Source organism: Pogoniulus pusillus, chromosome 25 (assembly GCF_015220805.1).
Source record: "Pogoniulus pusillus isolate bPogPus1 chromosome 25, bPogPus1.pri, whole genome shotgun sequence".
NCBI lineage: Eukaryota > Metazoa > Chordata > Aves > Piciformes > Lybiidae > Pogoniulus > Pogoniulus pusillus.
The window spans coordinates 17,164,321-17,192,144 of record NC_087288.1 but is presented as its reverse complement, the minus strand read 5'-3'; the positions used below and the strand labels follow the sequence as shown (position 1 = coordinate 17,192,144).

Sequence of the window (27,824 nt, the reverse complement as noted above, 5' to 3'; positions counted from 1 at the left end):
CAATGGCTCTTGTTAGTGTGCTCCCAAAGAGCCAAGAGCATGCACATTTCTGTCTCCCAAGCAGAGAGCCCAGCCCTCTGGAGTTTTCTTCTCTCTGCAGACCAACTTGTGCTATTTCACCAGCTTTGTCACCCTTCTCTGGGCACCTTCCAGCACCTCAACATCTCTCTTGAATTAAGGGGCCCAGAACTGGACACAGCACTCAAGGTGTGGCCTGACCAGTGCTGAGTATAGGGGCAGAATAACCTCCCTTGTCCTACTGGCCACACTGTTCCTGATGCAGGCCAGGATGCCATTGGCTCTCTTGGCCACCTGGGCACACTGCTGGCTCATCTTCAGCTACTCTCTACCAGCACCCCCAGGTCCCTTTCTTCCTGGCTGTTCTCAGCCACTCTGTCCCCAGCCTGTAGTGCTGCTTGGGGTTGTTGTGGCCAAAGTACAGGACCCTGCAACCTAGCCTTGTTAAATCTCATCCCCTTGGCCTCTGCCCACCCATCCAGCCTGGCCAGGTTCTCAGTGTGCATCCCATGCCACAAATGTGGGCTCTAGGAGTTTCAGCAGTGCCACACACACTGCCTTCCCCTCTCCCTGCTCTGTCACTCAGGTCCCTCTCCTTGCCTCTGTGCAGCAGCTAAACCACCCCTGCAGCCTCCCAGTGAGATAAAATGCCCGTTGAAGGGGGAAGCTTCGCTCTGTTGGATCCCTTGCCATGCAGGACCCTGCACTTGGCCTTGTTAAATCTCATCCCATTGGCCTCTGCCCACCCATCCAGCCTGGCCAGGTCCCTCTGCAGGGCTCTGCTACCTTCCAACAGCTCCACACCTGCTCCTAGCTTGGTGTCATCTGCAAACTTACTGATGCAGGACTCAATTCCCTGGTCCAGATCATCACTAAAGATGCTGAATGAAGCTACATACGTGGAGTTTGCATTTTTCTCAGAGAAGACTCTCAGGCAGAAATCTCCATTCTTGTTGGGTTCAAAGGTGGAGGGCACAATGATGTATTCTCCTGCAGGGAGCTTGAACCGGTTCAGCACTTCTCGGAGGTTGATAAAGGTGTTGGATTTTTCTCTTGCTTTGTTGGTGAGGAAAAAGTTTTTGCCAAGATGAATATTGGTCTGGCCAGAAAACTTAGGAAAAGCAAAGAGAGAGAAAAAGATACTCCACAATCTGCAGCTGTTTGCAGTGACAAAGTAAATATGTATCAGACCTGACAATTAGCTATGTGTGGGAGAACCAAACCCACCCAAAACAGAACCAGAAAAGAGAAGGGAGAGGAGGGGGGTGTGCATCCCACCACACCACTCCTGGGCAAATGTATTTTGCAGGACACCTCAAGAAATCATTTCAGTCATGCTTATGCTTTGCAGATGATAATGGGAGTGTGAAGACATTTGGCAGAGTCTTCCACCAACTACTTTTCTTTATGACCCAGAGCTGATGCCAGCAGGGGACTGCTTCTGAAGCCAAGAAGAGAAACCACTAATGGAGGGCTCCAAGAAGAAATGAAATTCCAAAAGCATATTTAGAGTGTAAGGTCTTCCAGGACAAAGTCTCCTGTGCAGGATTTTATAGGAGCAGAGATCAGGAATGTGCACAGCTCAAAAACTCCCCCTTCCTGTCCTCCTGGATTTTTGTAAGAACACAAAACCTGTCAGACCTGCTGCCACGGTGGGAGGTAAAATACTGCCTTTAGGGAAAAGTAAAGTCAGGAGACTGCAGCTGGATCACCTTTTTTATGGAAATCAGGTTTTTGGACCACTAGGGTGAGAGCTGAGCAGCTACAAGAGTACTGCTAAGGTGTTCAAAAGGTACCTAAGAAACTCAATTAGCTGGCAGCACCATTTCCTTTCCCCACGAAGCCACATTTCATGTAACAGCAGCTGGGCTGAGCATAGCCTTGGGAGCTGCAAAGTGCCCTGGCTGCTTTGCATGCACCCTCATAGCTACAGCAAACCCCACAATGAGGTTACCCAGGCACTTTGCTTAAGCTCACCCTTTCTCTGAGGAGCAACAGCTCAGAGGAGCCTGCAGCCCTGCTTCCTATTGCATAGGCAGCACCACTTTGCCACCCCTGATACCCAAGGCGTGCTGTGAGCTACTGCAGAGAGGAACCAATAAAGATGGTGCTTAGGGAAATGAAAACAAGCATCTCCCTGGAATATTAGCTGTGTGTCAAACACAAGCTCTGCACAAACCTGAGAAAAGCAGCTGCACTCTAGGTGAGCAGATGTGGGGCTGGGCTGGGAGAAGACCCATGGAAGAGCAGCTTTGTTGAATTTCTGCCCTACAGAGAGCTCTTATCCCAACTCAAGGCACTCTGAAAATGCAACATGGGCTCAAGGCCCCCACGAGAGTAAACAGCCTCTAACTTTACTCTGCACAGTCAATATTGTCCTGCAGTGAAGAAGGATCCTTTGAAGCATTTCTTCCTACAAGCCATTCAGCCCAAGCTCTGCACCTTGACCACCGAATGCATGCTACGTACCTCTGGAGGCACCTGCAAGGAGAAAGGGAGAGTTATTTACCTGCTGAATGGCAGCACCAGGGCTGCTACTTCACTACTCACAGGCAGGTACATTCACACTCTTGAAAAGAAGCCTTGGCTTGAGGGAGAAGGTGAACACTGAACCCACATCAGCTCAGCTGTCAGCTCCCAACTTCACCCTGGAGGCAGGTGTGAGGCTCACCCAGGACAGCGTGGGCACAGCCTGGCACAGAAGCAGCCAAGGTAGCTGTGGGTTCTTGCTGACCTTCTACCCTGTGACCTGCTGACAGTTTCTCTGCTATTTCTTCTCTTTCATACCCTGACCTTGCCATCATCAGCAGAGGAGGCTGAGCAAGACAAAAATGCAGTTTCCCCATTGCCTTACAGGTTATGGGGATTGAATTTTGCTGTGATGCTTATTTGCCTATAGGGACCAGATTCTTTGGCAAGCTTTCCCAAAGCTGGCACATCAAGAAAGCAACAGAGCAAGCTGTAGGCAACAGCACTAGTCCCATTTTCACTGCCAGCTAAGCATTGTTGCTTTGGAGCCCTGAAGAAAATGTCCTGCTTAAGCAGTTACCATGGACACATCTCTGACCCTTCATTCAGCAGAAGGAGTTTTACAGGTGGTTTGGACAGTTCTGCTGCTGGGTTCACACTCTCCAGGCTGGCAGTGCCCCAGCCAGCATCACATACCCAACACAGATGCTCTCTTTTCACCACAGCCTGACAAGTGAAAGTCAGATTGGATTTCTGCACTTTTCCTGCTCCTCCATTTAGAAGCACAGAATATTGTAGCTGAACAGAAGCCTGTTTGGGTGATCTGGCTCAACCTCCTCCCTGCCCAAAGCAATAAGGCCAATATCAAAATCGGCTTCTTCTAGACCTTGTCTAGTCTAGGTATGAATATTTCCAGGGATGAAGACTCCATCATCTTGCTGGGTACTTGTCCCTGCACGTGAGCACTGTTTTAGGGGAGGATAATTATCACAGTATCACCAAGGCTGGAAGAGACCTCACAGATCATCAAGTCCAACCCTTTACCACAGAGCTCAAGGCCAGACCATGGCACCAAGTGCCACGTCCAATCCTGCCTTGAACAGCTCCAGGGACGGCGACTCCACCACCTCCCCGGGCAGCCCATTCCAGTGTCCAATGACTCTCTCAGGGAAGAACTTTCTCCTCACCTCCAGCCTAAATTTCCCCTGGCGCAGCCTGAGGCTGTGCCCTCTTGTTCTGGTGCTGGCCACCTGAGAGAAGAGAGCAACCTCCTCCTGGCCACAACCTCCCCTCAGGTAGTTGTAGACAGCAATAAGGTCTCCCCTGAGCCTCCTCTTCTCCAGGCTAACCAATCCCAGCTCCCTCAGCCTCTCCTCGTAGGGCTGTGCTCAAGGCCTCTCCCCAGCCTCATCGCCCTTCTCTGGACACGCTCAAGCATCTCAATGTCCCTCCTAAACTGGGGGGTCCAGAACTGAACACAGCACTCAAGGTGTGGTCTAAGCAGTGCAGAGTACAGGGGCAGAATGACCTCCCTGCTCCTGCTGGCCACACCATTCCTGATGCAGGCCAGGATGCCACTGGCTCTCTTGGCCACCTGGGCACACTGCTGGCTCATGTTCAGGCAGGTATCTATACACCTGTGTGGGCTTCTCCTTGCTGTGGTTGGTGTCCAGTTCAACCCAGCTGAACTTTGGCAGAAAGCCCGTTCTGAGAATTGCAGTACCTCAGTGGCAGGGTCTCCTTTACAGCTCTTTCACAGCTGTTCTTTCCCTGCCATGCACTTGTGCTGCCTCACTTGCCTCATAAATTGCAAAGCCAATCGTGTGCATGTCCTCTCCCATCCTCCGCTGCTTCCGACGGTGCTTCTGAATCAGGCCAACGAGGAAGGTGCAGCCCCTCTCGGGATCATCAGGATCCTCATCTTCTTCCTCCAACTTGATCAAATACTGTGGATTCATCCAGAAAGTGTCTGGGAAGTGGAGTTATGCAAAGTACTCAGAGGGTTCCTTGACAGCAGCCATGCTGTTATGTATGTGTCAGCTAGGACAGATGCAGCTCTGAACCCCAAAATCAGATGTGAGAAAGATAAACTGATACCCCTCCCCCCCAGACTTTACAACCATGATCCTCATGACAGGAAGCCACATTTCTCAAACACCTGGAGGTTTTGGATGTCGGTGCTAGATTTCCCATGTACATCCTCCTCCTTCCACAGGTCATTCCCTCCCAGAAGAAGCACGCAGAGAAGGTGACCAAGTCTAAGGGGATTCTCCCTCACAGTGGTGCCCTTGTGCTCTTACTTGGGTAGTTCCTGCAGCCCCCTGCAGTGGCTCCTCGCCTCCAGTTCCCATCCAGCTTCAGCAGGCTCCACTTCTTGTACTTGTCACTAGACAGGCAGTCTGGAGTCAGGTTGCAGATCTCCAGGCGGGAGAAATGCCTCAAGAAGTCACTGAACGCCATCCTGCAGGGGGCAAACGACACAGGCAATGCATCCTTAGGAGGGTGTGATGGTTTGGGTGTACCCCCCCCCCCCCCCAACTTTAGAAATCACCCAGACTAGACTCAGCCAGCTCTGGGAATATAAATGAAGCCATTTATTTACAGCTAGCACAATAGACAAGTAGATAGTTACAGTATATACAGTTATAGACAGAAATAGACAAGGTAAAAGGTAATACAGAAACACAGCAGCCCTCCCAGAAACCTGAGTCCCCAGGAGGGGCTCCCAACCACCCCTGCACCTTCCCCCTGTCCCTCTCAACCTTACCCCAGTCCTAAGGAAGAATGGAGGTTTGGCCAAGAGGTTAAGAAGCAAAGGTGAGTGGAAGGTGAGGTTAGGGAGCTGCAGCTCAGTCAAAAGCCCAAAGCAGAGTGCGACAAAAATGGCCAAAGTGTTATCTAATGTTTACTTTCTTCTTGTTCAGCAAGACTCTGGCTGGAGAGCAGCCAGACAGAGAGGGATCTGGGGGTGCTGATTGATACCCGCCTGAACATGAGCCAGCAGTGTGCCCAGGTGGCCAGGAGAGCCAGTGGCATCCTGGCCTGCATCAGGAATGGTGTGGCCAGCAGGAGCAGGGAGGTCATTCTGCCCCTGTACTCTGCACTGGTTAGACCTCACCTTGAGTCCTGTGTTCAGTTCTGGGCCCCCCAGTTTAGGAGGGACATTGAGATGCTTGAGCGTGTCCAGAGAAGGGCAACGAGGCTGGGGAGAGGCCTTGAGCACAGCCCTACGAGGAGAGGCTGAGGGAGCTGGGATTGGTTAGCCTGGAGAAGAGGAGGCTCAGGGGAGACCTTACTGCTGTCTACAACTACCTGAGGGGTGGTTGTGGCCAGGAGGAGGTTGCTCTCTTCTCTCAGGTGGCCAGCACCAGAACAAGAGGACACAGCCTCAGCCTGTGCCAGGGGAAATTTAGGCTGGAGGTGAGGAGAAAGTTCTTCCCTGAGAGAGTCATTGGACACTGGAATGGGCTGCCCGGGGAGGTGGTGGAGTCGCCGTCCCTGGAGCTGTTCAAGGCAGGACTGGACGTGGCACTTGGTGCCATGGTCTGGCCTTGAGCTCTGTGGTAAAGGGTTGGACTTGATGATCTGTGAGGTCTCTTCCAACCCTGATGATACTATGATACTACTATACTATGATACTCTGAGGGGAGTAGACATCACCATTGTTTTCCTTTCAGAGCCTATGATCTAGTTTTTCTCACCGAAACATTCTACTCTGCTTCAAACTAGCAGAGAGGGACAAGCGTTGTGCAGGACCACCTTCTACATCCCCCCTCCCACTGCAACTCAGCACTAGGATTTGAAGCGAATCTCTTTACTCCTCTTGGGGAGTGTGCTGAGAGAAGTTACTCGGTGTGAAGAAAGCAGAGGAGAAGACATTCCCTTTGGCCTGAATGGAAAGCAACTCACCAGAACTCCCCATCTTCGTGTCTCCTGGTCAGCCGCTCCCGCACCTCAGGGGCAACACCGTTCCAGTTTGGGCAGCTGAAAGGCAACTCCACATCAACTACAGTGCACAGTAAAGATTAAACTCTAATGCAGCTGGTCTGGCACAATGATCTCCTTCTTGACACACCACATGGCTGCAACACTCCACAATATCTAGGTGGTAGCAGTTGCAGGGCTCTTAAACCACAGCAGAATTCAAACACAGGGACCTGGAGTATTCATAGAATCAACCAGGTTGGAAGAGACCTCCAAGATCATCCAGGCCAACCTAGCACCCAGCCCTAGCCAATCAACTAGACCATGGCACTAAGTGCCTCATCCAGTCTTTTCTTGAAGGCCCCCAGGGATGGTGCCTCCACCACCTCCCTGGTCAGCCCATTCCAATACCTCCTGCTCTTAAATATCCAGAGCATGCATCAAAGGGAGCTTTGTTTTCAGCAAGTGCCAATGCTTTAACCTAGAAGAAGAAAAAACCCAGAACAAACCCTGCCTAGCCACAGAAGTAAGCAAGCACTGCCTTTCACCCGAGGAACAGAAATGCATTTTGAAAGCCCTTGTGATGGTTTGGGTGTTCTCTGCCCCCCCACATCTGGGAAATCACCCAGACTAGACTCAGCCAGCTCTGGAAATTGAATGAAGCTTTGTATTTACAGCTTAGCACAATAGGCAAGCAGAGATTTACAGTATGTACAGATACAGACAGACATAGACAAGGTAAAAGGTAATACAGAAACACAACAGCCCTCCCAGAAACCTGAGTCCCCAGGAGGGGCTCTCAACTGCCCTTCCACCTTTTCCCACCCCTCTCTACCTTACCCCAGATGTTGCCTTGTGCCCAGGGTAGATTGGAGAGTCAGCCAGGGGGGTTAGGAAGCAGGTGGATTAGTCACACAGGCAGTAGGTTAGCTTAGAGACAGCCCAAAGCCCAGACAGCCACTCTGTTATCTATGTTTGTGTTCTTGTTCTTATACACCTCAGCAAGCCTATGAGTGCAGTAGACATCACCATTGCCTCCTTCCCACAGCCTGTAATCTAGTTCTTCTCACCAAAACATTCTAGCTGGGCTCAAACTAGCAGGGCCCTCTTAAAAGGAAAGTTTTCAGTAGCTTGCCACTGAGCTTGGGCTACTAAAGAAGCAGAGAGGCTTGTGAAACCTAACAACCAAATGACTGCACCTCCCACAAAGGCAAGTGCTTGTTTGAAGGGTGCCACATGCTGTGATGCCTATGTGGGGGATGACAGTGGTGGGGTGCTTTTTTAAAGCAGCTTGGAGCAAACATCACACACTTAGAGAGGAATGTGAGGTAAGAAGAAGCTGGGCACCAAGGAGAAGCGTGATCATAGCCCTGCACTACAGGTCTGACTCACTTGTCGTTCCACTTTCCAGTCCACTCCACTTCTCCCCAGGGATTTCTGATTCTGATCAGCTTCTGCATTGTTCCTCGGAAGTTCACCTAGAATCACAGAATCAACCAGGTTGGAAGAGACCTCCAAGATCAGCCAGGCCAACCTAGCACCCAGCCCTAGCCAGGCAACCAGACCATGGCACTAAGTGCCTCAGCCAGGCTTTGCTTGAACACCTCCAGGGATGGTGACTCCACCACCTCCCTGGGCAGCCCATTCCAAAGCCAATCACTCTCTCTGACAACAACTTCCTCCTAACATCCAGCCTAGACCTCCCCTGATTGCACAACTTGAGACTGTGTCCCCTTGTTCTGTTGCTGCTTGCCTGGGAGAAGAGCCCAACCCCACCTGGCTGCAGCCTCCCTTCAGGTAGTTGTAGACAGCAACGGAATCAGAAGTGTAAGGAGAGTAACTCAGAGGCTCAGCTCTGTGCTCCCTTTTCACCCCTTCTAGGGCAATGAGGCATGGCAGGGTAAAGCCACACAAACACTCAAGTGTACAAAAGCAGAAGCTGATTTGGCCTTTAGCTCATCCAGAGATCTATGATATACACAAACCAAAGCTCATCACCCAAATGTCTGGGTTGTGCTGCTGAAGAGCAATTACCTCTGGCAGGATGTCAAGCAAAGGGAACACAACACTGCCACTGGACTGCCAAAAAGCAGGTAGAAGTGAGTATTTCTCTGGCTTTCATCCTTGTATAAGCTGCCTTTTCACATTCAAAGAGTTAGAGAATGGTTTGGGTAGGAAGACACCTTAAAGATCATCTAGTTCCAACCCCTCTGGCCATGGGTCAAGACACCTTGAACTAGACCCAGTTGTTCAAGGCCACACCCAACCTGATCTTGAACACTTCCAGGGAGAGGCATCCACAACCTCTCTGAGCAACCTTTTCCAGTGTCTCACCACCTTCCATATAAAGGATTTCTTCCTAATATCCAGTCTAAGTCTACTCTCCTCCATCTCAAAGCTCCTTGTCCTGTCCTTACAAGCACTTGTGAAAAATCCCTCCCCAGCTTGCTCCTAGGCCCCCATCAGGTACTGGAATGTTGCTAGAAGGTCTTCTCAGACCCTTCTCTTGTCTGGTATCACAGTATCACCAAGGTTGGAAGAGACCTCACAGATCATCAAGTCCAACCCTTTACCACAGAGCTCAAGGCCAGACCATGGCACCAAGTGCCACGTCCAGTCCTGCCTTGAACAGCTCCAGGGACGGCGACTCCACCACCTCCCCGGGCAGCCCATTCCAGTGTCCAATGACTCTCTCAGGGAAGAACTTTCTTCTCACCTCCAGCCTAAATTTCCCCTGGCATAGCTTGAGGCTGTGTCCTTTTGTTCTGGTGCTGGCCACCTGAGAGAAGAGAGCAACCTCCTCCTGGCCACAATCACCCTTCAGGTAGTTGCAGACAGCAATAAGGTCACCCCTGAGCCTCCTCTTCTCCAGGCTAACCAATCCCAGCTCCCTCAGCCTCTCCTCGTAGGGAGGTTGGACAGCCCCAACTCTTGCAGCCTGTCCTCTTAGGGGAGGTGCTCAAGCCCTCTGATCATCTTCATGGCCCTCCTCTGGACACGCTCCAGCAGTTCAATAACCTTCTTGTGTTCAAGTGCTTTGTCCCCCCCTCTATATACTGATAAGTCTCTTACAAGAGATGGGCCACTCTGACTGGTCCCAACCCTTCTGATCAGAACAGAGCACTGGAACAGGCTGCCCAGAGAGTTTGTGGAGTCTTCTTCTCTAGAGACTTTGAAGACCCACCTAGACACATTCCTGAGTGAGCTACCCTAGATCATCCTGCCTTTGGCATGGGGGGTAGGACTTGGTGATCTCCAGAGGTCCCTTCCAACCCCACTGATTCTGTGACTCTATTGACCACAGGAGTGGTCAATACAGCAGCACAACATCAGCTCCTCCTTGCTCTGCACTGAAGTTCTGACTTGCTGTCTGCTGATCTCTGCATGCACTGAGGCCAGGCCAAACAGAGCTGCGAGAGTTCCAGTGGGAACACCCAGCATTTATGAGGAACACAGCACTAAAATGAGGAAGGAACTTGATCACTTCTAGAGCCCAAAGCCAAGAACACTGCAGAGAGCAGCAGCAATACAGCGTTCAGAAAGGATGCTCTGTTCAGAAAGGATGCTCTGTTCAGAAAGGATGCTCTGTTCAGAAAGGATGCTCTGGTCCCTAAGATGAACTATCCTTACAAACCCTGTGCATTTCCCCAAAGGAGAAGCCTGGCTAAATCATGCATGTGTGTGAATTAAGGTCAAACTCCTCCTTTGTTGCAAGAAGAGGGCCAAATTCGAGCACATAAACCTGCCCACCATTAGTGTCCACCTCCACGCAGCCTGCCAGCAGCTCTCCACATCTCACTCTGAAGTTTCAGAATTGTTTCAGAAACAATTGGTGAAGTAACCAAAAGTCCATTGCACATCTGGAAGGATGCCAGGGTCTGCTCCATTTGTTTTCACTTCTTTTAGCTTCACCAGTCACCTACTCTTGGACAGGCACTATGCATTCAAGCACCATGCCCTGCTAAAGGGCACTGTTTGGCTGGCACTGAAGGGGCAATCGTTTGTTGCTTTTTGCTTGGCACACATCTCTCACATCAGGAGGATGGTGTCAGTCTTTTTGCAGTGGTGGGCAGTGACAGGACAGGAGGCAACAGGTACAAACTTGAACACAGTGAGTTTCATCTAAAGACAAGGAGCAACTTCCTCACTTTGTGGGTGGTAGAGCACTGCAACAGCTGCCAAGAGAGGTAGTGGAGTATCCACCTCTGCAAACTCGCCTAGATGCTGTCCTGGGCAACCTGCTCTAGGTGAAGCTGCTCTGGCAGGGCAGTTGGACTAGATGATCTCTGGAGATCCCTTCCAACCCCCATCACTCTGACCTTACTGGGCATTTAAGGTGCAGCGCTGCCTGCTGTACAGAACTGTGCTGAGAGGCTTGGCCACCAGCAGAGGGTAGCATGCCCTCTGCACTGGGGTTCTTGCCACCCTACGTGCTAGGAAAAAGCAGTACTCAGGGAGAAAAAGAGGGGCTTTGGCCAAGCCCTCAAGAAGCCAAGTTTGCATTTATCCAAACCATGCCAGCTAACTCAGTACTTCTTCAGAAAAACAGGGCTCACAACCTGGTCTGGCAGCAGTGGTGAGGCTGGAGAATTTACAATGTTGAACACTATTAGTGGCTGCCATGGCCCAGACCAGGTGCAAGTCCTGCTGCATTTCTGTCCTTTGGGACAGTGCACTTACCTCCTCTGCCCCAGTGACCGAATATGCATGTCCTTTCACCAGCTTCTCAGAAATGATTGCTTCCATCTCTGCTGCACCAGTGATCTGGAGAAGCAAAGAAGCTGGGTGAGTTTGGCTTCCTGCATGGCAAGGGATCCAACAGAGCGAAGCTTCCCCCTTCAAAGGGCATTTTATCTCACTGGGAGGCTGCAGGGGTGGTTTAGCTGCTGCACAGAGGCAAGGAGAGGGACCTGAGTGACAGACCAGGGAGAGGGGAAGGCAGTGTGTGTGGCACTGCTGAAACTCCTAGAGCCCACATTTGTGGCATGGGATGCACACTGAGAACCTGGCCAGGCTGGATGGGTGGACAGAGGCCAAGGGGATGAGACTGAACAAGACCAAGGGCAGGGTCCTGCACTTTGGCCACAACAACCCCAAGCAGTGCTACAGGCTGGGGACAGAGTGGCTGAGAGCAGCCAGGAAGAAAAGGATCTGGGGGTGCTGGTAGAGAGTAGCTGAAGATGAGGCAGCAGTGTGCCCAGGTGGCCAAGAGAGCCAATGGCATCCTGGCCTGCATCAGGAACAGTGTGGCCAGCAGGACAAGGGAGGTTATTCTGCCCCTGTACACAGCACTGGTCAGGCCACACCTTGAGTGCTGTGTCCAGTTCTGGGTTTCTCATTTCAAGAGAGATGTTGAGGTGTTGGAAGGTGTCCAGAGAAGGGCAACAAGGCTGGTGAGGGGCCTGGAACACAAAGCCTATGAGGAGAGGTTGAGGGAGCTGGGCCTGTTTAGCCTGGAGAAGAGGAGGCTCAGGGCAGACCTCATTGCTGTCTACAACTACCTGAAGGGAGGCTGTAGCCAGGTGGGGTTGGTCTCTTCTCCCAGGCAACCAGCAATAGAACAAGGGGACACAGTCTCAAGCTGTGCTGGGGGAGGTCTAGGCTGGATGTTAGGAGGAAGTTGTTGTCAGAGAGAGTGATTGGCATTGGAATGGGCTGCCCAGGGAGGTGGTGGAGGCACCATCCCTTGAGGTGTTCAAGAAAAGTCTGTCTGAGGCACTTAGTGCCATGGTCTGGTTGATTGGCTAGGGCTGGGTGCTAGGTTGGCCTGGATGATCTTGGAGGTCTCTTCCAACCTGGTTGATTCTATGATCCCAACTCGTGTCCTATTACTGCCTCACAGTGCACTCTCCATGTGATGCTTAACCTCTGTGCATGTATTTCTCTCACAGAAGAGTATTTTCTCAAAGTCTAAACTCACTGATAATCAGTTTACAAACCAGAAAGTGTTAGCACCTACCGACAATGAGACATATTTACTCCCTCCCAACCCCAACAAAAGACTTGTATCCAGATGCAAGATTCTTATCTAACTGCTAAGGAGTAAAACAAGTCCAGAAAGTGCTGCAAATCTGCACTCTGACATTAACCAAGTACTTCTCCTGCTGTGAAGCTTCCTTCTCCTGTGACTCCGATGTAACTTAAAAAATCTGAGGAAGCATTTGAATTGATATGATATCTGGAGTGCTTGTAAACAGTTTGCTTTCCCTTTAGACACAGCCAAGATGTAATCTCATTTGGGAGTAGGGTTATCACAACAACAATACTTAGACTCATTTTAGTAAGGCTAAAGAGCTCCTCTGATCCTTGTATGCAGGGCCAAAGCCCCCTCTTCTCTGCTGTGTGCTGGTTCAGCTTTTGCCAAGGCATTTTCTCATAATGCCTTTTAAAAGGCCTGAACCATAGAATCAACCAGGTTGGAAGAGACCTCCAAGATCAGCCAGGCCAACCTAGCACCCAGCCCTAGCCAGTCAACCAGACCATGGCACTAAGTGCCTCAGCCAGGCTTTGCTTGAACACTTCCAGGCACAGTGACTCCACCACCTCCCTGGGCAGCCCATTCCAATGCCAATCACTCTCTCTGCTAACAACTTCCTCCTAACATCCAGCCTAGACTTCCCCCAGCACAACTTGAGACTGTGTCCCCTTGTTCTGTTGGGGCAACACTTTAAGCCTCCCTGCTTCACTGCTTCAAGAAGAGAGCCCAGACTTCAGAGGAATGGTTTGGTATAGTTTTGAGACAGGCTACAGCAAGGACCAAGCTTTTACAACTCAACTTATGAAGTCTGTGCTTCAAGCTGTTCTCAGACATACCCCTCTGTGGCCGTTTGAGCTGATCCTCTAGCTCAGACATAGGGGAGAGGTGACCATTCCAGGGATAGGCCACATAAATGGCAACAATAGATAAATTAATCTAATTTAATTGGAGCATCAAGAACTTAATGTCTACAAGCACAGTTTGTTCTCCCCCTTCTCCTGCTGGCTTCTGCTGCTGCAGCTTCACCTATCTTCCCCGGCTGCTATTTTGGCTACTGCTGCTTCACCGCCGCTTGACCCCTTCCCCATCTCCCTTAAGGTTGTTGTATTTTTTTTTCCCCTTCCTTCCTTCTCTAGTTATTATTTCTCTTTACATTGTTATACTATAAGAAAATACAATTTCATCTTTCCCTGACTTTCAAAAAAAATTAAAGGGTTCTGTGTTGTGAATTTTCTTCCCGGGGGAGGGATCAGCCCAAACCCGGGACACCCTCCCAAGAGGAGAATTTGCCTGTGTCACACTCTTGGGGCAAGTTCTCCAGGCATCAAGTAGGGCAGAGAACTATAGGCAGAGGGGAGCAACATCCTTTGTGCACCTCCTGTGGGTAGAGCACAGGTCCCATCTGTCTGTACAGAGCCAGAGCCAAGTGCCCAGTGATGAGGCTGCTAACTCACATCAATGGAGCAGCCGAGAAGAGAGCCTTTCTGAAGCGCCTTCTGGATGACTTTGAAGAGGTTGGGTGGTGCCTTCTGCAGCTCATACCACTCGGCAATTCCACCAGTGAAGTCCTCAAAGCCTTCAGTGGTGGTGCCACCAGAGAGAGCCTCATAAGATCCGTTCAGCCTGCGCGAAAGGGAAGACACACAAATAGCCACCAGGCTCCACATCGTCCCCTTCTCATGCACACAGCTGTGAGGGTTCCCTGTTCTCTTCTGTTGGAGAGGAGCACTAAGTGGCACCAATTGTCACAGCACTGCTGCTTCCTGCAGCACCATGGCAGCTATGAACGTGCCCCACTCAGCTTTGCTTCTCAGACCTCTGTCCTTGGAAAGCTCAGCATAAAACCCTGTGTGATCATGTATACAGGCTGCAGGTTCAGTCATAGCAATGACAAAACACATGGACACCATTGGAAGAAAAAACTATCAAGACCCAGCAATTTGCCTCTCCAGCTGCACATAGCTCTTAAATTCATTTAGCAATGACTTTCAGCTGATCTAAATAAGCTTCATTTCTTAAGTCAACTGAAAATAGCAACCTTAGATGGCAGAATGTCTCCCTGGAATTCCCCAAACTGGAAATTCAGACTCGAGCATCTTCAGGTTGAACAAAGACCTGCATACATTGACTGATATGCTTTGGATGCTGAAGCACTGCTGCTGCAGGGCCTTACAGATGTGCAGAGCACATCAAACAGCTGCCCAGGCCTCTGCAGCAGAAGACAGAACTCTGGAAACAGCCCTGCCATGAGAAGCAAAAGCTCTTTTTCTTGGCTATCAACAAAGCAAATGCTTTTGTCTACTTGTCCTAAGCATCTGTCAGCTAAGCTTTACTAAACCAGCCACTGTGGCATACCCCAGAAGCTGTAAGGGCTAAAACTGGGCTGACATGAGGCAGAGGCACTGGGATAGTTCAGTGTGGTGAAAGCCTGCTCTCTCTACAACTACTTGAAGAGAGGTCAGAGTGAGGAGGGGAGCAGCTTCTTGTCCTTGGTGACAAGCAACAGAACTAGAGGAAGTGGTTACAGGCTGTGTCAGGGGAGGTCTAGGCTGGATAGTAGGAACAACTTCTCCACTGAAAGGGTTATCAAATACTGCAATGGTCTACCCAGGGCAGCGGTGGAGTCGCTGTCCCTGGAGGTGTTCTAGCAGCACATGGACCTGGTGCTTAGGGACATGGTTTAGTGTTGACCCTTCAGTGTTGGGTAAATGGTTGGACTGGATGACCCTTGAGGTGTCTTCCAGCCAGACATACTCTGTGACTCACTTGGCATAGGCCTTCTCCAGCAGCGCACTCCAGAACTCGCTGCCCTCCGCGGAGTGCACGAAGAGCAGCTCCCCGTTCTTGGTGGGCAGCCTGTCATCCACCACGACATCCACCCATTCCCCATACTGCCAGAACTGGAAAGAGCACAAACACTTTGTCACCATCCTGTGCTGTGCACTTTGGCTCGCCAGCATGTTTATCTGCAATTGCAAACTTCCTGGAGGAAAAGCAATCCCTCTCAGAGCCAGCTGTGCCCACCCTGATCAGGTATGCACACCATCAGCACATCTGATGATGGAAGAAGGACCCCAAAGACAAGTGTGGCCAGCAGGGCCAGGGAGGTGATTCTCCTCCTCTACTGCACTCTGCTGAGACCCCACCTGCAGTATTGCATCCAGCTCTGGAGCCTCCATTACAAGAGGGCTGTGGACATGCTGGAGTGTGTCCAGAGAAGGGCCCCTGGGATGCTCAGAGGGCTGCAGCAGCTCTGCTGTGAGCACAGACTGAAAGAGTTGGGGCTGTGCAGGCTGGAGAAGAGGAGGCTCCCAGGTGACCTTCTTGTGGCCTTCCAGGATCTGAAGGGGGCTACAAAAAAGCTGAGGAAGGACTTTTCAGGCTCTCAGGGAGTGACAGGACTGGGGTGAATGGAGCAAAGCTGGAGATGGGTAGGTTGAGACTGGAGGTGAGGAGGAAGTTGTTGAGCAGGAGAGTGGTGAGAGGCTGGAATGGGTTGCCCAGGGAGGTGGTTGAGGCCCCATCCCTGGAGTTGTTTAAGGCCAGGCTGGATGGGGCTGTGGGCAGCCTGCTCTAGGGTAGGGTGTCCCTGCCCATGTCAGGGGGGTTGTAACTGGCTGATGCTTGTGGTCCCTTCCAACCCTGACTGATTCTATCCTATGACAGCCCCCATGCCCAGCAGTCCTCTTCCTTTCACCACCATAACCTTTTTGGAGAGGTCTCTTTTTCTGCCTGGCTTTTTGACATCCCTCAAACCATCCCAACAAACACTACACTCATGCATATATTCACTCTCACCATCTCCTAGACAACAGCTTTGAGGGGTGGGGGGAGGGAAGGCTGTTTTCCACCCACCTGGAAATGGAAAATTCCTGCATATTTATCTTGGAAGCTCTGGTCTTTGGGAACAACACGGGCTAGGATTTCTTCATTCAAGGTGAGAGATGCAATAGCAGCCAGGAGCCAACAGTCCCCTGTAAAGGAAAAAAGAGAAAGTAAAAAGGTTTAATGTCCATTCCTTACTTTTCATAACCAACAATCACCTCAGCTGTGATGATGTGAGTCCTCCCACCAATTTACCTCTAAGGCAGACCAACTACACATAGAGAAACACCACCATCTGCAGGAGAGGGTTGCATTTCTTCAAGACCAAAGCAATAGGAAGAAAAAAAACCAACCCCACCAAACAAAAGCAGGCTTTGTATGCTCTACCAACACGGTTAAAACTCAGGCTGAGACTCTTTGAAAGAAAACTTAACATTCAACTGAGTGTCTACAGGTTAGGAAGCAGCAGGAGGAAACAGCAAAGAGCAGGGGCTGTGGACACACACAGGTACTCAGGGGTGCAGTGTCTCCTTGAAAGGCCAGAGCTTCTTCAAACACAGGCTGTTTTCCTTTCCTTCCTTCCTTCCTGGAGACCTAGACTATGGATAAGCTACCTTTAAGGTCTCTTGCCTGCCTCCTGCCGAAAAGGAGCTCCTTTCACCTTGCACACCACTGGGGGCTCTTCCTAAACATAGGCTTCTCTGTTTAGTCCCACACCTCATCTCTGGTGCTGGTTGCCAGCCAGCCAGGAAAAGTCTGAAGGCAGGCACTGTTCCCCAGTCCCACACATCCTCTTCACCCTTCCTGGGATGGAGCCAACATATACCAAGCCTGCACACCACAGCCCCAGGGCCTAAGCTGTCTGGACAGTACTTTTCCACTCCATCTCCTACCAAGTAAAGGGAAGAAGAAACCACAGCTATATAAATATTACCTCTGCTTTCTGTAACTATTTTCAGAAACCAGTGTTACTTTAACTGAATAAAAGAGAAAAAACAAACCCTTGCACTCAGCCATGGGCCTCCTGCAGACCAGTAGTGAGGTGATTAGAGATTTGGATACCCAGCTTAGCCCAACTCCCATAGCCCAGCACAGAAGTCCTCATCACCACATCTGCCTTTATGAATACAGCAAAGGGGCTACCACACATCACAGAGCCTAAAATGGCACTGCAGAATGTGTAGCATCCCAGGATCAAGAAACAGAGAATCATTAAGGTTGGAAAAGATCTCAAAATCATCAAGTCCTACTGCTAACCCACAACCACCATGCCCACTAGTCTATGTCCTGAGGTGCCATGTCTACATGTTTTCTCAACACCTCCAGGGATGGTGACTCCACCACCTCCCTGGGTAGCCTGTTCCAATGCCTCACTGATCTTGCAGTAATGAAATTTTCCTTAATATCCATAGAATCAGCCAGGGTGGAAGAGACCTCCAAGATCATCCAGTCCAACCTAGCACCCAGCCCTAGCCAGTCAACCAGACCATGGCACTAAGTGCCCCAGGCAGGCTTTTCTTCAACACCTCCAGGGATGGTGACTCCACCACCTCCCTGGGCAGCCCATTCCAATGCCAATCACTCTCTCTGCCAACAACTTCCTCATAACATCCAGCCTAGACCTCCCCTGATTGCACAACTTGAGACTGTGTCCCCTTGTTCTGTTGCTGCTTGCCTGGGAGAAGAGACCAACCCCACCTGGCTACAGCCTCCCTTCAGGTAGTTGTAGACAGCAATGAGGTCAGCCCTGAGCCTCCTCTTCTACAGGCTGCACACCTCCATCTCCCTCAGCCTCTCCTCATAGGCTTTGTGTTCCAGGCCCCTCACCAGCTTTGTTGCCCTTCTCTGGACACCTTCCAGCACCTCAACATCTCTCTTGAATTGAGGAGCCCAGAACTGGACACAGCACTCAAGGTGTGGCCTGAGCAGTGCTGAGTACAGGGGCAGAATAACCTCCCTTGTCCTGCTGGCCACACTGTTCCTGCTCCAGGCCAGGATGCCATTGGCTCTCTTGGCCACCTGGGCACACTGCTGCCTCATCTTCAGCTACTCTCTACCAGTACCCCCAGGTCCCTTTCCTCCTGGCTGCTTTCCAGCCACTCATCCCCAGCCTGTAGTGATGCTTGGGGTTGTTGTGGCCAAAGTGCAGAACCCTGCACTTGGCCTTGTTCAATCTCATCCCATTGGCCTCTGCCCACCCATCCAGCCTGGCAAGGTCCCTCTGCAGGGTTCTCCTACCTCCCAACAGGTCAACACCTGCTCCTAGCTTGGTGAAATATTCCTCTTCTGGCACCCAGGAGTCCCAGTGTGTTTAAGAGCAACAAAACCCTAAAAGAAAAAGAGCAGGGATCTCCATACTCCCCCCTGTGCCACTGGGTTCCTGCTCCAGCAGGAACAACCATTCATGCCTGGGAAAAGTTAGCAAGCCTTACTGAGACACTTAACTTGTAACAAACTGCAACCTCAAAGCATCCTGAACACAGGGAACAGGCATGAGTTGAGTCACAAATATACAAACTAATAGCTCAGCTGTTCTCATAGAATCACAGAATCAGTCAGGGTTGGAAGGGAACACAAGGAGCAGCCAGTTCCAATTCCCCTGACATAGGCAGGGACACCCTACCCTAGAGCAGGCTGCACACAGCCTCAGCCAGCCTGGCCTTAAACACCTCCAGCCATGGGGCCTCAACCACCTCCCTGGGCAGCCCATTCCAGGCTCTCACCACTCTCATGCTGAAGAGCTTCCCTCTCACCTCCAGCCTAAAGCTACTCATCTCCAGCTTTGCTCCGTTCCCCCCCAGTCCTGTCACTCCCTCATACCTGAAATGTCCCTCCCCAGCTTTTTTGTAGGCTCCCTTCAGATATTGAAAGGCCAAAAGAAGGTCACCTCAGAAAGGCAACAAGAAGGTCACCTCTTATCTCAGCACAGAGGCCAGATAACTGCAGACAAGTGCCTGCCCAGGCATCAGAACAACCCTGGCACAGACTCCACGTTCTGAAAGGCTTTTACACACAGAGACAAACAGCTCAGGGGTGAACTGAGTCCTGGCATCTCAGACCTGCACTAAAGCCAGTAGGGTATCCACCCATAGCTAGACTACCAGGATGCTTCATGGAGTTAGGCAGTTTTGTGCTCTCATTCAGGCAATTTTGGATAAACCCCGACAGTCAGTGGCTCAGCCATGCACCACTGTGCTAGTCCTAAGGAACAGTGAGCTAAACCCAAACATCTTGAGCGTGTCCAGAGAAGGGCAACGAGGCTGGGGAGAGGCCTTGAGCACAGCCCTACGAGGAGAGGCTGAGGGAGCTGGGATTGGTTAGCCTGGAGAAGAGGAGGCTCAGGGGTGACCTTATTGCTGACCTTATTGCTGACCCCTACCTGAGGGGAGGTTGTGGCCAGGAGGAGGTTGCTCTCTTCTCTCAGGTGGCCAGCACCAGAACAAGAGGACACAGCCTCAGGCTGCACCAGGGGAGATTTAGGCTTGAGGTGAGGAGAAAGTTCTTCCCTGAGAGAGTCATTGGACACTGGAATGGGCTGCCCGGGGAGGTGGTGGAGTCGCCGTCCCTGGAGCTGTTCAAGGCAGGACTGGACGTGGCACTTGGTGCCATGGTCTGGCCTTGAGCTCTGTGGTAAAGGGTTGGACTTGATGATCTGTGAGGTCTCTTCCAACCCTGATGATATATCTCTGAGTTTACAGATTTCCCCTACAGTTAAGAACCACTGAAGTTCAAGGAGGAGAAACTCCCCCCAGAGGACCACTAAGCCCATAAACAGAGTTTATACAGGACTTCCTTTATTTTTAAGCTGTCCCATCAAAGCAGGCATGATGAGAAAGGAACCACAGTAAAAAAAAAAAAACTTTCTGTTGAACTTCATGCTGGTTTCTAAGGAAAACTTAAGAGTCAGACAAATATATCACAGTATCACCAAGGTTGGAAGAGACCTCACAGATCATCAAGTCCAACCCTTTACCACAGAGCTCAAGGCTAGACCATGGCACCAAGTGCCACGTCCAATCCTGCCTTGAGATATAGAGCTTAGACACCTCTAGGGAAGGTCTTATTGAGGTTAAAAGGCAGACACAGTGTATGTGGCAGACACACCTCGTGGTTTCCCCATTTAAAAGTGCTCAATGGTCAGAGATGATGCAGAGACAGCAAAAGTCAACCTGATCATTTAAAGCCTGGGTGGAAAAAGAACTTGGGATTATACCTGGAGTTCTAGACTGCAGTAAATAAGCCTGAGCAAGGTCTTTAACAAATAGTCTTAACTATAAGAACTTGTGCTTGAGTAAGGCTCTTGACAGTGACTCCCCTTGGATAGAGAGGGAAAGGCCAAGAGGAGGCTAAGAGGTTAGTGACAAGAAGAGTTTGAGTGGATGTTAGCAAGGCTAGGTTAATCATGGATGACTTTGGTAAAAGTACAACCCAATAAGCAGAACAAAGTCACCAGAAAAGGGAATATTATCAGGCTGTGAGTTGATGTATAATAAATACAAGTGTCACTTGGTTTTGCCATGCTTCCTTTTCACTGTTATCAATGTTCTTATTTCTAGGCATCCATCCCTTCATGTACCTAGTATCCACTTCTAAACAAGAATGCACAAAAAACTTAATTTCAAGGCAGACATAAATAGACATAAAGGCTTTAAATTGGCCATTCTGGAGACCAAAGACAAGCAAAGCACCTCCAGGAAGCACCTGGACAGCTGGTAAATAAAAGGTGGCTCCTGTGGTCACTGCACAGCTCATGTAAGAGCATGGGGTCAAAGGAAAGAAGCACATTCTAACAGCTACAGCCACATCATTACTTCAAAACACTCACAGCTATAGGTTAACAGCTACTGGATGTATTTATATCAACATCACAGGGCTCCAGGAAGGTTTGGGTTAAAAACACGAGGCTGTGGCAACCCCCTTACAGTCAAATGGTTTGCCTGTGTGGGAAAGCCATGCAATCTAAATTCATTCTAGTCAATTCTTCATTTCCCCCCCACATTTTTATGCAGGGAGGAGACTTCCGTGCCCAAAGAACAGATGAGATACCGCGCTGTGTACAGCCCAGTGTTGTGATACCATAGTGACATCCCCTCCAAAGGAGGCGGTTAAGGGTGAATAAGCTTACTCTCTGCATCGACTTTGGTTCCTCCCCTCTGCTGTAATGACTCACCACATCCCATGTGCTGCCAATTCTGAACCAAATGCCATCATAGAATCAACCAGCTTGGAAGAGACCTCCAAGATCAGCCAGTCCAACCTAGCACCCAGCCCTAGCCAGGCAACCAGACCATGGCACTAAGTGCCTCAGCCAGGCTTGGCTTCAACACCTCCAGGGATGGTGACTCCACCACCTCCCTGGGCAGCCCATTCCAATGCCAATCACTCTCTCTGCCAACAACTTCCTCCTAACATCCAGCCTAGACCTATCCCAGCACAACTTGAGACTGTGTCCCCTTGTTCTGTTGCTGGTTGTCTGGCAGAAGAGACCAACCCCCACCTGGCTACAACCTCCCTTCAGGTAGTTGTAGACAGCAATGAGCTCTGCCCTGAGCCTCCTCTTCTCCAGGCTAAACAACTCCATCTCCCTCCGCCTCTCCTCATAGGGTTTGTGCTCCAGGCCCCTCAACAGCTTTGTTGCCCTTCTCTGGACACCTTCCAGCACTTCAACATCCCTCTTCAATTGAGGGGCCCAGAACTGGACACAGCACTCAAGGTGTGGCCTGACCAGTGCTGAGTACAGGGGAACAATAACCTCCCTCATCCTACTGGCCACACTGTTCCTGATGCAGGCCAGGATGCCACTGGCTCTCTTGGCCACCTGGGCACACTGCTGGCTCATCACTGGCTTCAGCTCTGGTGCTGCAAAACTAACTCCAAACACCTGCCTCTAAAAGTTTCTCATAAAAATGCAGCAAAAACAACATAAAGGATAATCCAAAGCCTAAGGGGTGGAATTTTGGTGACTGGAGAGCCTAATGAACTTGCAGCCTCAGCAAAAAGACAGCCTTTCTTTGCTGATGATAAGCTATGCCTTTCGTGCACCACAGTGTTGTAAAGTCCATGTCAAACCCAATGAGACAAACTTACAGGCTGTATCTGGCCCACAGACCAAAGACTCTTGGGCCAAAAGGAACATCTGCACCACTGGTCATCAGCCAAGCTCGTCAGTTAACTCCTTGTTGCAGCAGTGATGGGTGCATGTGCTTTGGACACCTCATCTCTCCCTGCAGTACATGGTCTGAATGGCTTAGCAACAGCAATAAAACTCCTCAGGGGCACAAATGTGTTGTGCTTTTTGATTGAGCCTTTTGAATCTCATAGAATCAGCCAGGTTGGAAGAGACCTCCAAGATCATTCAGTCCAACCCATCCCCCAGCCCTATCCAATCAACTAGACCATGGCACTAAGTGCCTCAAATAAACAGACTAAAAGCAACAGAACAAAAAGCACCTGGTTTTCAAGAGCACCTGGCATCTTCTAGTGCAATCTCTGTGATACCCTGACATATGAAGGAAGAAGCTGTTCACCACAAGAGTGACACTGGAACAGGTTGCCCAGGGAGGTGGTGGAAACCCCATCCTTGGAGATCTTTATAGGCCAGGCTGGAAGTGTCTCTGAGCAACCTGATCTAGTGTGAGGTGTCTTTGCCCATGGCAAGGGGGCTGGAAGTAGATGATTCCTGAGGTCCCTTCCAGTCCTGACAGTTCTCTGATGGGACATCAGCACACAGATTTCAAGCAAATGGAAGCTTAAGAAAATGTATTGATATGACAAAGCTGGTGAGGGGCCTGGAACACAGCCCCCTGAGGAGAGGCTGAGGGAGCTGGGGGTGTGCAGCCTGCAGAAGAGGAGGCTCAGGGCAGAGCCCACTGCTGTCTACAACTACCTGAAGGGACATTGTAGCCAGGTGGGGTTGGGCTCTTCTGCCAGGCAGCCAGGAACAGAACACAGGGACACAGTCTCAAGTTGTGCCAGAGGAGGTCTAGGCTGGATGTTAGGAGGAAGTTGTTGGCAGAGAGAGTGATTGGCATTGGAATGGGCTGCCCAGGGAGGTGGTGGAGTCACCATCCCTGGAGGTGGTCAAGCCAAGCCTGGCTGAGGCACTTAGTGCCATGGTCTGGTTGAGTGGCTAGGGCTGGGTGCTAGGTTGGACTGGATAAGCTTGGAGGTCTCTTCCAGCCTGGTTGATTCTGTGATTCTATGAATGCTAGTGTTAGATGAGACAGTGATTAAAAAAACCCCAACCAAACAAACCCCCCAAACCCAAACAAACATTTGTATAGCCCATCTGCTAGGCTCAGGTGTGAAAAAGCAGTCATTCCAGTACAGGCTTTTAGTAACTCAATGGCTACACAGAAGAAAAAAAAACATCAATAGGACCTAATTTTCAATCAACCATTAGACTGCCAGGCAATGCCAACATACTGCCCAGACTACTAAGATAGGGTGAGTCACCACAGTATTTACTCCTAGTCAAAACAGGGGTATAAGAAAGAACAGCAACAACCTCCTATTCAACTGTTTCAGAAGATACAAACAACAGAAGCTGTGCGCTGGTTCATATCCTTTGATGGCACTGCATAACCTCATGAGAACACCTGACTGAGCCAAAGACAATTATGACAACAGATCCTCTCATCTGTTTAAAACAGGGTTTGGTTTGGCACTATCAACAGCAACTCTGCAACTTGAAAATTAAGCTATGGATTTCTGCGCTCCTCCTGCCGCAACTGCTGGACAGAAGAGCTGGAAGCCTGCAGAAGGCATAAAGCAACTGAGTGCCTTCAGATATGAGTATCTGTGCAATATGCCAGCTGTTGAAATGGCATTACAATAAAGTGATTTCACATTGACCTACTCCCTAAAGTTTCACAACCGAGGAGGACAAATGCCTGCCACCTGTGCTAAGCACTGAAACACAATTTATGCCAAAGCAGTTGTGGGGGGAGAAATGCAATCAGGCACACAGAGAACACATGAAGGAAAGAAGACTTGATGAGGCACTTAGTGCCATGGTTTAGTTAATTAGAAGGTATCACAGTATCACCAAGGTTGGAAGAGACCTCACAGATCATCAAGTCCAACCCTTTACCACAGAGCTCAAGGCCAGACCATGGCACCAAGTGCCACGTCCAATCCTGCCTTGAACAGCTCCAGGGACGGCGACTCCACCACCTCCCCGGGCAGCCCATTCCAGTGTCCAATGACTCTCTCAGGGAAGAACTTTCTCCTCACCTCCAGCCTAAATTTCCCCTGGCATAGCTTGAGGCTGTGTCCTCTTGTTCTGGTGCTGGCCACCTGAGAGAAGAGAGCAACCTCCTCCTGGCCACAACCTCCCCTCAGGTAGTTGTAGACAGCAATAAGGTCTGCCCTGAGCCTCCTCTTCTCCAGGCTAACCAATCCCAGCTCCCTCAGCCTCTCCTCGTAGGGCTGTGCTCAAGGCCTCTCCCCAGCCTCCTTGCCCTTCTCTGGACACGCTCAAGCATCTCAATGTCCTTCCTAAACTGAGGGGCCCAGAACTGAACACAGTACTCAAGGTGTGGTCTAAGCAGTGCAGAGTACAGGGGCAGAATGACCTCTCTGCTCCTGCTGACCACACCATTCCTGATGTTAGGTGATAGGTTTGACTCAATGATCTCAAAGGTTTAGTTAATTACAAGGTGTTAGGTTGAACTCAATGATCTCAAAGGACTTTTCCAACCTGGTTAATTCTGTGATTCTATGAAGCTGGTGACATACCAAGAACTTCAGTGATGACACAGTGGAGCCTAATCCATGCCACAGATCACACTGGTGCATGAGAAGAGCTACATTCATAAACTAAGCATTTTTAATACTCAGGAATTTTTATACAAGCTGAATCCAGTTGTTAAAGCACCAACCTGAGTTAACTACTTAAAGAAAATCTAAGCACAAAACAAGTGAAATAAGGTCCCCTATCCATTATATATTTGGATGTGAATATGCAAATAGTGGCAGGGGTGCTAGAAACTAAAGCTGAGTAATATTATGAAACACAAGCAAACAGAACTTCATTCCTTTGCCAAACCCACTGCAAAAGCACAGCACACAGCAGATATTAGTCATGCTTCCCTACACTGAGGGCTTTCTCTCAAGCACGCTATCAGTCTCATCTAAAAACTTCTCCCCACAGTTATGGAACAAATAGAAGCCTCACTTCCACTCCCTGCTTCCACTTCAGCTTGTTTCCTCCCACATTTGTCCTCCTCATCAGTCTCCATGATGCCTTCTGGAAGGAGAGGCACAGAGACTTTCACCTGAAGCCCGTTCTTCAGGGAGGGATAGGAGAGAGACTTCCAGACCAGGATGGCTGTGCACACACAAGCAGGTTAAGTAACTCTCTTCTAGCTGTCCCCTGGGGCTTCCCTACAGCTCCCAAGGCTATTCCAGAGTGGCTGACCCTTGCACAAACGGAGTGGCAGCCACAGCAACAGCAGAGGAATCACAGGCTGGCCCACCCCTCCTGGAATGTTTTCCCTGGGAGCTGGTGAGTGGCTGGGAATCCTTCCATATAATTTGTTTTCCTCAGACTAGATTTCAAGGGGTCCCTCCTGCTCAGCAGCACGCTTTCCCAGTGGGGAAAGGAATGCTTTGCTACCGACTCAACCGCTCCTCTAAGCAGACTGCCATGGGCAGAAATTAGTCAAACTACTGTCAGGCAGACAGATACCGACACGAAACAAACTGGCAGTGTCAGAAAAGCCAACAGGAAACCAGCCTGTGTCATCCCTGCTCGGTGCACACAGCAAGGCAGTAGCCAAACACACAGTCCCTACCTGCAGCTGCCAACAGAAAGCAAGAAAGGTCTGCTATGATATCAAGAGAGATGGTAGGATGCAGAGTGAGTTACAGCCTAGTATAAAATGTGGTGTCCCGGGGCAGCACCTGCACGGAAAGCTCAGCTTTCTGCCTCCACCTTACCTAAGGCACCTTGGCAGATGTCTGTGCGAGTGGCTCCTCCAATTATGAACTGGGGGTTCGAACACAGCTCCTGGGAAGAAAACAAGCCTTGCATTACACATACCCACAGGTGGATGGAATGAGACCCCAGTCACAGCCAACATGAACAGGTGACTGACCACAGCAAATCAACACTACAAAGATGGAGCAGGTCGAAATGAGTGCGGGCACCAGACACACTAAGCACGGTGAGAACAGGAGCTAGTGACCAGAGCTTGTGGGCAGCCACCTGGCTTCACAGCATGTACCAGGAGGTTCACTGTGTTTTCAGGCACGGTGCACACACCTCTCTGCTGTTACCTGCCTGACACTGACCACATCAGGGTCCTTCAGAAGCACCCAGGCAACTCAGAGTCCATCTGACCGATAGCCACACAGGACTGACTGCTCCGGGAGCTAGAGGCACATCCTGGGCAAAGGCTTGAGAAGGAAACCTCCCCACCGAGGTCAGCTCATCTCTCTGTGGAGGCAGAGTCATACGAAGCAGCAACCCTAAAGCAAGGGTGTTGGTCTGCGGGGAGAATTCAGGCCGGAGAGAAGCACAGCCACTTGGCTGCTTGTTCTTCACACGGAGCAGGTTACCGCACCAGCCCAGAGCCTCTAACCTGCGGCCGCCGCTCTAACCTGCGGCCGCCGCTCTAACCTGCGGCCGCCGCTCTAACCTGCGGCCGCCGCTCTAACCTGCGGCCGCCGCTCTAACCTGCGGCCGCCGCTCTAACCTGCGGCCGCCGCTCTAACCTGCGGCCGCCGCTCTAACCTGCGGCCGCCGCTCTAACCTGCGGCCGCCGCTCCAACCCGCGGCCGCCGCTCTAACCTGCGGCCGGGGCCAGCCGCAGAAACGCGCTTCCGAGTGGGCCAGCTGGGAACTGCTCCCCATGCCCGAAGGAAATCACACCCACTTAAAGGGCGCAGGGGAGAGAGACGCTGGGTGAAAAGGCGCGGTGCTGCCACGGCAGGATGCTACCGAGAAACCAAACCCCCTCCGCCACTGTCCTACCGTGGGTCTCTGCCAGACGACTCCCTTGGTCTTGTAGGAGCTGGGCCCCAGCTCTCGGTAGCCGAGGGCGGTGGGGCCGGCGGGGAAGGACGGGTCCTGGAAAAGCCGCCCCTCCTGCAGGCACGCTTGCCGCAGAGCCCCGAAATCCTGGCCCAGGTAGGGGACGGCGCGGTCGTGCTGCCCCACGCCTGCCGCCGCCGCCCGCTCCTTCGCCACCGCCGCAGCCATCCCCGCCATGGCCCCGCTGCGCCGCCGCCCCGCCCCGGCACTTCCCGGCCCCTCCCGGCCCGGTCGGACACGTCCCCTCCCTCCCGGAGGATGTCGCAGCTGCCGCCAGTGCTCAGCGCCGAGGCACCCACCCGCCTGCTCACGTGCCCCTGCACCGGGAGCCACCGGCACCCCCTCCGGGTCGCGGGTGAAAGAACTCACTTCTCCCCGGTCTCTGTCTCCGTTCCCCGTGGGCCCGAAGCAGAGCACGCCTCCTTTGCAGCTGGGCACCTCATCAACTTCACACCTGTGCCAGTCCCGTCTCCCGCATTGCCCACACTGCCCACGCATACTCATTAAAACAGCAATAGTTCCTGCATGAACCTCAGAATCATAGAATCAGCCAGGTTGGAAGAGACCTCCAAG

The 27,824-nt window shown here is 51.1% G+C and overlaps 1 protein-coding gene across 1 annotated transcript in view; it reads right to left on the bottom strand.

The window, feature by feature from the left end:
- The window catches only part of CAPN2 (calpain 2), a 40,606-nt gene extending 13,162 nt beyond the window's left edge, over positions 1 to 27,444 (bottom strand). Inside the window, exons 1-11 of the mRNA XM_064164574.1 lie at positions 27,192 to 27,444; positions 26,156 to 26,225; positions 16,244 to 16,362; positions 15,155 to 15,288; positions 13,843 to 14,011; positions 11,092 to 11,175; positions 7,804 to 7,889; positions 6,397 to 6,471; positions 4,788 to 4,948; positions 4,275 to 4,456; positions 918 to 1,129 (exon numbers count right to left, since the gene is read on the bottom strand). Coding sequence (XP_064020644.1) covers positions 918 to 1,129; positions 4,275 to 4,456; positions 4,788 to 4,948; positions 6,397 to 6,471; positions 7,804 to 7,889; positions 11,092 to 11,175; positions 13,843 to 14,011; positions 15,155 to 15,288; positions 16,244 to 16,362; positions 26,156 to 26,225; positions 27,192 to 27,428 — 1,529 coding nt within the window. The 5' untranslated portion in view covers positions 27,429 to 27,444. The remainder of the gene's footprint in view (positions 1 to 917; positions 1,130 to 4,274; positions 4,457 to 4,787; positions 4,949 to 6,396; positions 6,472 to 7,803; positions 7,890 to 11,091; positions 11,176 to 13,842; positions 14,012 to 15,154; positions 15,289 to 16,243; positions 16,363 to 26,155; positions 26,226 to 27,191) is intronic.
- Positions 27,445 to 27,824: the final 380 nt, after the last annotated feature.